This window comes from Vanacampus margaritifer, chromosome 17 (assembly GCF_051991255.1).
Source record: "Vanacampus margaritifer isolate UIUO_Vmar chromosome 17, RoL_Vmar_1.0, whole genome shotgun sequence".
NCBI lineage: Eukaryota > Metazoa > Chordata > Actinopteri > Syngnathiformes > Syngnathidae > Vanacampus > Vanacampus margaritifer.
The window spans coordinates 5,352,436-5,363,302 of record NC_135448.1 but is presented as its reverse complement, the minus strand read 5'-3'; the positions used below and the strand labels follow the sequence as shown (position 1 = coordinate 5,363,302).

The window sequence follows — 10,867 nt, the reverse complement described above, 5'->3', positions numbered from 1 at the left end:
ACAAGTGTTGATTGCTGTTTGCGGAGAATAGAAGGCACAGTTATTCTAGCAAAGCATATCAGTCTCTGTGTATTCATTGTTGCCGCCGACCACTCACGATCCTGCATAAAAATATAAAGGTGAAGTAGTGTTTTCCACAAAAGAATTAGTCAACCAGTAAATTAATTGACTGGATAAAAGCCTTACGGGAATTCCTTTTGGTGATGTTTCTTGAGACAAATGTAGAATAAAATTAATAAAAAGGGGGGAAATATAGGAATACAATTTGGAACAGATGATTTTATTAGGATTTAACTGATTGATTATGTTTTATTATACATTTAATGATTGCTGTGAAAGTGTTGTTGTTGTGCAAAGGTCAGAATTAGGAGAACTGAAACCTGCTCCTCTCTACTTGGCCTCAACTGACGACGCCTCTCCTGTTCTCCTTGCAAGTAACCTGAAACTGGAATGTCTTCTCTCCTCATTGTTTGTAAATTATATATGTCATTTGAACCTAACAGCCTCGATGAGAAAAGTGTATAAACTGTGTGGTGAGAGTTTTAGAGCCTTAAAACATTTATAATAAATGTAAACCATAAAGCTATAACTACTTCGCGGATTTCATTTATTGCGAGTATTTTTTGGAACCTAACCCCAGCGGAAAACGAGGGATCAGCTGTGTATTTTCCTCAACAATAAAGTTTTGGATTATAGATCATGTTTTTGTAACTTAATGGTAAAAAATATCAGTAAAAAGTAAAAACTTCTTTTTGACAATTTATTTCATTTACAGTACCATGTTTTAAACCCATCAAGGCGCATGACCGCGCTTCTACCGTTAAAGCCGGCTCTAGCGCTCTTCTCCCTTTATTGGGTTAAACCACTAAGCAGTGACATGCTTCTGTACAAGTGCTACGTGCCACAAAACATAACTTATTTTGAAAACAAATAAGGAAAAAATGTCTTCAATGATGACGCACCTGCTGCTCGCCTCTTGCTTTTAAGCTTTGCCGTCCCCGCGTGACGTTCTGACTGCTTAGTCCTGACTGCTCAGGTCGACAACACACCGGGAAAATGTGCAGAAACCGTGAAACTAGTCTCAACTGCTTTTGGACAGGAAATTATGCTCTTTCGTCTATTCGATATTAGAAGATGTCCGCCGTTTTGGCATTTTGTTTTTTTTGCTGCCTTTTCGCTGCTGTCAAAGAAGACGGCGGAGGAAATGACGTATAGTCAGATAGCCACACGTGGAGATTTGTTTACATTTATTGAACCAATGATATACAAGATTTTTAACTGAAGCCACTCTTGGCAAATCACAGACCAGTTGTGACAAACGTGGGGTGGAGCTGATGTTGGGTCACATAAAGTCAACCGCGGCTCATTTTCTTTAAAAGGCAGACAAACCAGCGTCCAACTTAGGGTTGCATGGACGCAGGACATTTCACTGAAAAGTAGGACTGTCCGGCCTAAATCCGGACGTCTGGCCACCCTAGCTTCCATGGAAGCCAAGTAACCAGCTGATTCACACTAGAAGCTGGTATCAAAACGGCAACTGTTGATTTTGTATGTTGTTTTGAGAGGTAACACAACAGTCAATCTGACTCACCAGCATTCTATCATATCATTTTTATAGTCACTATCTTTCAATGATATGTAGCAGGTAAGTAAGCACTGGGCAAGGGAGCTTACTGGGTAGAATCCCCTTCACGGATTCTTGCCATCAAATGATAATCATCTGTTATCACTTGGCACCAGATAGAAGTGGGGAGTTCCATGTTGCGTCCAGAAATTGCTCAATTATAGCCTATTGCAATTTTTAAATTTTTTTATCACTGAATAAAAAGGGAAATGGGTGCTAATTGTTTTCTGTTTGCTATAATTGTAACAAAGAAGTAGAATGTTCCTTTTTCCAGGCTGTAGATAGTTCTGTGCTGAAAAAAAAAACACATATGAGGAAGCTTGATGCTTTGTTTTTCTTATGTTAACATCAGATATACAGTACAGTACTGAAAAGGAAAATCATCTTTTTTTTTTTCGGGGAGAGCTCAGTATTGATCATTTGACATGTCATCACCATTGTTCTCCCTTTTTTTTTTTGTATGTGTGTTTGTGCATGTGTGTGTGTGCGTGCGTGTGCGTGCGTGCGTGTAAAAAAAAAAAAGAATTCCCATACCGTTCACCTAAACCGAACACTTCAAAATCCAGCCAGAGTCGTGGGGCCGCCAGGAGACCCGAAGAGGGACCAAAGAAAAGAAAGAAAAGCGAAGCCCAGCACCGACCAGACACCACCCACCGGGCCACTAACCAGAGTCCTTCACCAACCCCAGAGACATCTAAATTCCAACAAATCAGGGAGACCTCAAGGGCCCAAAGGAGAAACTGAGGAAAGGTAGAAAGGACAGACGAAGCAGAGTGAGATTCACAGACACCAGCCTCCACCGAATCAATGACCTGAGGGAGAAACAAATTGTGTCTGAGTTTCGATAGATGCTGGTGTGGTGGATCTGGCATGCATGAAAATCTCCACCAAAGAGGGGAGCCGTCGACCCCCGCCAGGACAGAGCAAGCACAACACCTCAGGGCCCCCCAGGCCGCGGCAGCGCCAAAGGACGACCCCCGGGCCCCGCAGGGGCCACCGGCCGGAGAGCAAACCCAGGAGCAGGAGCGCCCCCCACCCCAACGCGGCCCGCGCCCCCAACCCACCGCAGCAGGACGGGGCACTGCAGGCCCACCAGGCACCCCACCGGCCCACAACCCCCACTCCCCCCACGACCCCCCACCCCCGCCATCCACCCCAACCCAGCCCCAACCGCCCCCAGGTCCCCAAATCCCCAGACACCCCCCACCCCAGCACCCCCCACCCAGGTGACCGCAGCACTGCTCCATACTGCGGCCTACCCCAACCGATGCCCCCCCCCCAGTTGTGTGGTGCATTAAAATTGGAAAGAAAAATCATCTTGATTACATCATCTTAGGTTTACAAAACCAAATTGCTCATTCATGACATACATTCCTGTCTACTAAAAACTTCAACACTCATTCTGAATCATGTAAGTCATACTGCTGCATGCTCACTCTGTGTGTAGGGTTGGGGATAAAATCTGCGGTGTAGCTGATGTTTTCTCCAAGATGGTCGCCCAACGGGGAAAGTTAGGGGGTGGGGGTACAGGAGGAGGGCAGAGAGGCACAGGCGACCATCATGGGCGTACCTAATGTTTGGGTTATTTTGATACCCCACTAGAAGTGGAACACTCTAAAGTTAGAATGATTTGAATCAGTGAAAATATGTAGAAATTAGAAGGAAAAAACAAGAAAACTTTGATTGGGTATTTTAATTGTAAAAATGTTTGAATTTTTGGTAAAAGTTTTGGTAATTTTTTGCATCGTTAGTTAAAAGCTCGACAGTTTAAAGTTGCCCAATGCAGAAAATTGCAATTCAAATCGCTACAGCCACCTCTGGCCGAAAAATGAAACTGCGCATTCCCACACGTGGCAGTTGTGATTCGAAATTCAATTTATAGCATTGAGCAGCTTTTAAATTTGGAACAGTTTGAATCTGTGAATAAAATGTAGAAATTAGAGGAGAAAACAAAGACAAAATTGTAATTTTTGTGTTTTTTGTCAGTATTTTAATGGTGAAAATGTTGAATGAATTTTGGTGAGTGGGAATTTTTGGCATCGGTATGGAAAAGCTGAACAGTTTAAAGTTGCAACGTTTAGAATCGGTCAAAAAATTTAGAAATTAGAGGAGAAAAACAAACTTTTTTTTGCGGCTATTTCTATTATTTTTGGCCAGTGGGAAATTTCGGAATGTTGAAAATCCTCCTCTTGGTGAATTGAATGAGCTGAATGTTTTGAATTTCAAATGTGAATGATGTGACTGTGTAATGTTGAATCTGCCATTGAGAATGAATAGGGAATTTTGGGGCGAAAAACAAGGAATTGTGGGTAAATCGGTTGAAAAATGTGGAAGTAGTAGCAGGAAAAAAAAAGTGCAAGGGATAAAACGGGGGAGGACAGAGAGGAAGATGAAGAATGTGAATGGTGTAGTATAGCGTGTGTGCAGGCCTCAGACTTCACACAATTAAAAATAAACAATGTTCACTTCATTTTCAAATGTAAAGAAATTGCTTTTTAGCATTCCTACAAGTTTAATTGAATGTATTTGCCAGTTCCATGGTTCTGTACAAACCCTCAACAAAGCCTCAGGAAAAACCTAATTATCCGTCCGTCTTCTTCCGCTTATCCGGGGTCGGGTCGAGGGGGCAGCAGCTTTAGCAGGGAAGCCCAGACTTCCCTCTCCCCAGCCACTTCAGCCAGCTCATCCGACGGGACCCCAAGGCGTTTCCAGGACAGCCGAGAGACATAGTCTCTCCAGCGTGTCCTGAACCTAATTATAAAATTACCAAATTCTAACAAAATGAGATCTAAATAACAAAGAAACAAAACCACCACTACAGAACAGCACTTCAAAAGAGGAAAAAACAGAAAAAGAGACAAATGAGGAAGAGAAATAGTAAACAGGGAACTTATGCTGCAATCAAGAAAGATGGGAAGTTGGATGTATCCCACTTGGATTCTCCCAGTTCCGACCTCAAAGCTTTTAAGGCAAATGTAGACAACAAAGATGGCTGAATGCAATACATTGTTTTGTTGTTCTGGTTAATGCAGTCATTCCAAACAATACATAAATATAAATAACTATCTGTTTAAAATCATGTAAACTATGTTTTGCCATTCACGGTCAGTCTCTCCATGGGGCTTGCCATTTATGAGTGACGTCAGATTTAAGTCAGTCAGTGAAGTCAGGGTCCTTTTGTCCCCTCGACTTTGCAACTTGAACATATGAGGTTAAAGGGGCGCAACCGTGCATACTTCGTGGTATTAAGTCAGAAAAGTCAGACTTCCCACTATCTACGAATGCAACATAAATGCAAGCAAGCTGGGAAGACAACAAGGAACAACTGGACAAGACAAATGACTGAGGGAGCTGAAGGGGGGGTGTTGGTTTTGGAGTGAGTACTTCCACAAACTTGCGGTACCCCTCCTGCGCCTCCTTTCCTTCGACATCACAAAGAATACTTCAATGAAAAAAACCAACAGCTTTGCCCAGGGCTTTGTATTAAAAAGAGTAAATGTCCCCAAAGCAGCTGTGTGTCCAGGAAACGTGAGTCGGACCAACGTTTATCATCATCCCACATATCATATGGGCTTTGAATAAGTTTCCTTTTGCTTCTCTGTACCCCTCAAACAAAAAATAAAATAAAAACTAAGTTAAATGAAAATTCAGAAACTATAATAACCCTGCTTCTGACACACATGCCGCTCTAAAACGGAAATTTTTCCAATTTGAGGACAAATGCGCTGCGACACGGCGTCCCATCCTACATGTTGCTAATTGCTACAGGTTACTCAGTGCAGTGTGAAAAGACCTTCACTCAACAGTAGCTCATGGACCACAGTTTGAGGAAGCAATAGTTTATATTGACAGTATATTATTTATATACTATACTATTTATATGCTATTTTATTATTATTATTATTATTATTATTATTATTATTATTATTATTATTATTATTATTATTATTATCATTATTTATTTTATTATTGTTTATATTATTAAAGATATATTTCACACTTGGCATACTCACATCCTCACCTTTGAGTTTCCTATTTTACATCATATAGCCCTCGTGTATGATATTTGTGAGGGGGCCGGAGGCAAGGAAATTGTGTCACCTCATGGCCAGTGCATATTTCTTGTCTATTTTTACAAAAAAAGAAGAAGTGACACAATACAACAAAAGCACACAATGACTCTGCAATACTGTTGTGTTTACTATTTGCTACAACAGATATGACGCCATTGTCGGATGTGTGACGTTCAATTCAAGGATGTGTTTGTGGTTTGAACCACATTAATATGACCACAATATACGTGAACCATTAACATCTGTAAGAGATTGGTTTGTTTTTGTGCTAATACAAATTGAACATATATTAGTATCTTCTTCAGGTGTAGTGTACATTTTACATTTTGCTGCTTGAGCGCTCGTGGGTGTGAGTGAGTAGGAGTGTCTAAAGTTTTAGATCTTCCTCAGTTTTGGTTCTCTCTCCACTCACAATGAATGATATCATCGGACTTCCCCCAGAGGAGCTAACGGTTTTATAAAGGGCTCCACTGTGCAATTTGACAGTCAATAAACGTGAGTCGCCGAAGGAAGACAAACTCTCAGAAAGCGACTAAAGCGATAAAGGGCCCTCATTCAGAACAATGGAAGGAGACTGTAAAGTGACTCTTTTTGCTGCTGTGGATACAGAATCAAAGAACTCGTCCAGAACCGCTGCTAAACATGGCTCAAAGCTAACCATGGCCCTTTTGGGTTTCACGTTATTCCTTGCAATTGCCGCTGCTGCTTTTCTCGTCTTCACTGTACACACCGAGGTGGGAACAACGTACACAATTGTCTTGTCTGTAAGGATCACATGTCTGCATTGCACTGGTTTAACTCTGATTTTATTTCCTTTGGACAGAAGCCAGGACGAAATGAAGACCGTTTTGGTGAGAAATCATAACTTTTCTATTCCCTCAAATAGCATAAACAAAACTATTGAAATTATAATGACACTGAATGAAATTTTCTTTTACAGATATTCATCACACTCTGCGGCAAATCTCCAATGTCAGAGCTGCCATTCACTTAACAGGTAAGAAGTACTTTGAAATCAACCTTGGGGTGTTCATTAAAAAAGTTGTGGGAATTTAGAAAAATGCTCAGTTTTAGTGTGCCAAGGTGCAAGTTGATTTGCATGATTTCCATGTTAAAAGCTACAGCCATACTATTCTGGTGTATATATATGCACTAGAACAAATAAAAACATGAGATAACCCCACATTTAGTCCAAACTTTTCCATTTAGGGCCACTTACAGAAAATATGAAGGATGCAAGGGCCACTTATGTTATGAAGAGAAATTTTGTTTCGTCCCAAAAAATTTGGACAAATAATAAAAAAAAAAGCTGCAATATATAAACCAATTGCAATAGCAACTATTTTCCTCCAACACCCTCCATTCTTACTTTGACCATGTGTAACCATTTAAAACATTTTTTTTTTTTAACTGTGTCAAATGCCATTTTTAGTGTATGTCACAAGCCACTGAAAAAAAACAACAACAAAAAAACGGCTCCCAGGCCATAGTTTGGACACCCTTGATTTAGACCGAACTAAACATACATGCTGACAAGCGTGATGAAGTCATGACCCCAAAAATCCCAATGCCTAGTTCAAGTTGAGGTCAAATGCCCACCTACGATGTGACACAGCTCTCCATCCTACCGTACATGTTGCAAAGTGCAGTGTAAAAAGTGTGATGTGCAAAGTGTTATACAATAATGTTGTTATATAACTGTCATTAATTGAAAATCATCTCACCTCTACAGGACAGTACAATTCTAATATTACCAACTCGGTGCAATGGATTAATCAGGTGGACCCGTCCCACTCTCAAGGCGGCCTTGAGCTCAAGAACAACGAGATTGTGATCCCGAAAGATGGCCTCTACTTTGTTTACAGTCAAGTATCTTTTCGGGTCAGTTGTCGCAGCGATGACAATGACGACACATCCACAACGTTGATGGTCCACCTGACTCACAGAGTGAGACGCTGGTCCAGTTCGTTTGGGAATGACGAATACCGGACCATCCTGCACTCTGTCCGGACTGCCTGCCAAAAAAAAGCCAGCGGCGATGCTGACGAAGAGGGTGGCTGGTACTCTGCTGTGTACATGGGAGCTGTCTTTAACCTGTATAAAGGAGACAAGTTAAAGACTGTGACGGAGAAAATGCTGCCAAATCTGGAGGATGAGGCCGGGAAGACGTTCTTTGGCGTGTTTGCCTTGTGAAAACACAACATGAAAGAAAGACCTGAATATGAAAGAATAAGAAGAGATTGATGGTGAGCTTCGACTTCTGCTTGTACACCTGCATAAGGTTGGCACTATATAGAAATAAATGAATTAACATGTGATTCAAACAACAGAGGTGATAAATCCAAGTCCAGAATGTAAAAACCCTGCCTGTTTGGCTTTAGCCCCAGGTGCTAGCTAGTGAGCTCCCTAACTAGCTCTCCGAGTGCTCATTTACCTGACAGGGAGCTAGCTTTAGGTTTTTACTTTCTGGACCTGATTTGCCACCTCTATCAAACAAGCTATGGTAAGAATAGCAGGCTAAGCAAAATTACTGTACGGAGATTTAGTATAAAACTGTAATGTACGATCTCTGAAATATAAGGAGATTTAACTCATTCACTGCCAGCCCAGTAAAAATCAATCTTTTGATGTCTATAGCCGTCAATGGCAGCGGATGAGTTTAATATATTGCGTACTGTGTGCTATCAAGTCAGTACCTTCTGCTGTACTACAAATATTGATTTGTCAGACGTATACAACTGTGTTGTTCATGCAAGGTTAACACATTGCATATACCCTGAGTTGATTTTTGAAACTGCATTGTACTTACGTATTTATTGAATCTATTTATGTATTGATCTATTTATTTATTCCTGAGTTATATGTGGTTTAACAATTTCAACAATGTAAACCAAAGTTAGTAAATTATTTTTGTTAAACTGATATGAAACATTTACATAGGATTATATTTATTTAATAAATTATTTATTTAAACAGAACTGTTATATTTATTTACATCAACGAACAGTACCATGACAATTCAAATACAGTTCCCTCAAACAGCATTTAATTCCTTTATTTTTGCTGTAGACTGAAAACATCGAAAGAGTGAACTACTACTACTAAATAAATACTAGCAAAAATGACAACAGTAATCCTATTGTTGGCAACATTCTTATTTCGTGGTGGGATTTGGCATGATAATACAGAATACACATATCAACAGGTTTTATTTTTATTTTTATAATAGTACTGTACATATTGGGTGTATTATAATCCTTCATTGTATCATTATAGATCACTGTCAATATTATTATGCGGATCTATATATTTGGGAGTCATGACGAGAAGCAACTAATATGAGTTGGTGGTTGACCCACAAAAGGCACCTTAAAGGCATGATTACATGATACGGAATATACAGAATGATACTATAATGTTAATAAGACTACATAAGTAATTTTAATGGTGGCTTGTAGTTTTTTGTATTTTTAAAAATATGTTTAAAATTAGTTTTTATTATAACAATATATGTCATATCTATACAAATAGCAGTTTATCAAAACAAATACAAATAATGTATTCTAAATACATAAAAAATAATATGGAACACAGCTGAGGCTAACATGTTTCCATGCTCTTAGATCTAAGTTGTTAATCGTATTCTTAATACCTAGAAATAAAAAATTAAATAATGATCTCTTGTCTTATATTCATGTTTTGATGTCAAACCCTTGTTTCTGTACAAATATGAACAACAGCAAAATAGTCAACATCAAATAAATGTTTTTAACCCTTTCAAGAATCTAAATTAATCACTAGAGTTAACGCTTTAATTTTGACAGCCCATCCATCCATATATATATATATGAAAACCAAGCAGAACCAAATAATTGATCTTGGTTTGTAACAATGGCAGCCTTGATGACATTTTGTACCTATTCAATTTGATAAAAATAGCGCCTTTACTCATGTAGGTTATGACAGGTATTTACTGTGTCTGTAATACTAGTGACAACACAAACGCTTTAATCCATAAAAGAACATTGTGTGCTAGCATTTATGATAATCATACATCATAGATGTCAATAATCCGTTGTCTGTATGCAGTGAAAATTATTATAACCATTGTGTGATCGATTAGCTGCTTTCTTTTATGATGCAGTTTCTTACACTGAGACATATTCCACTGGAGTAGTTCATCAGTGGAAATAGTGAAGGGTTAGTCCCACTGTAAACTGGGAGTTCCCCTGTGGACACCTGCAGCCCACAAAAGGCAGAATCACACGTACCACGGGTGGAAAGTTTCTCAACTGAGCTTTCATTCTTTTCCATTGGGAAATTTTCTGTTGGGTTTGAATCAGCGTTATACTGATCATGTTTTTTTTTTAACCTCTGAAAAATAAAACGTATTTGTATTAAGGCCCATTAAGGTGGAGCATGTGGTTAGCACATTAGGTTAGGTTATGAAGTGAAGGAAGTCATATGTTTACTCCGTATGCTTGTGTGGGCTTTTGTCTGGGTCCTCCGACTTCCTCTCATCAACCACAAACAGAAAGTTGAGTTCACTTTTCTTCACTATAATGAATGTGAATAATAACAGTACAACTCAAAAGCACAATTAAGAGAAATGATGTGTCTCATTGCTGAAGCATTCCCATATATGTACTGTAAATGTGATTTTTTATTCTCCACACTTTTGTGCTGCGTAACAACTCCCACATAATACTTCCGATTTACACCGTTCTAACTTCAACTTGCTTAAAAAATTCCCGCCATCTGGGGTATATGTCGTCTGATTCCACATCACTTACAGTATTGGCACAATTTAACGTTAAATATCAACTTTTTTCCCATTCATTTTGCGTGAGACAGACATTGAACTTTTTCTAAGTATCACTTTCCACGCCCACTTCCATACATATAACTTACCATCATTAGGTGTCCGATACTGCTCGGTGGCACAGTTGGTAAAGTGCATTGTCCAGTAACCAGGAGGTCATAATTTCATAATTTATCTCTCAATTGTCTTCATAAGCATTCCACATGCATTCAAATCTTAGCATTCAGCTATTAGCATTCAGCTTTCAGCATTCCCACGGAATTTCTCCAGAAATTGCACTTAGTCTTGTTACTGCTATTAATTTATATTATCTATGCTTTTCAGAATTGGCTTGTTAGAAATGAGTGT

General features: G+C 39.3%; 1 protein-coding gene across 1 annotated transcript; it reads left to right on the top strand.

The window, feature by feature from the left end:
• The first annotated feature begins 6,207 nt into the window (after positions 1-6,207).
• tnfa (tumor necrosis factor a (TNF superfamily, member 2)) lies at positions 6,208-7,970 on the top strand. The gene is made up of 4 exons (XM_077548768.1): positions 6,208-6,431; positions 6,521-6,548; positions 6,638-6,694; positions 7,430-7,970. The coding sequence occupies exons 1-4, from the start codon at positions 6,261-6,263 to the stop codon at positions 7,888-7,890; spliced, it is 717 nt and encodes a 238-aa protein (XP_077404894.1). The 5' UTR covers positions 6,208-6,260; the 3' UTR covers positions 7,891-7,970.
• The last annotated feature ends 2,897 nt before the right edge of the window (positions 7,971-10,867 follow it).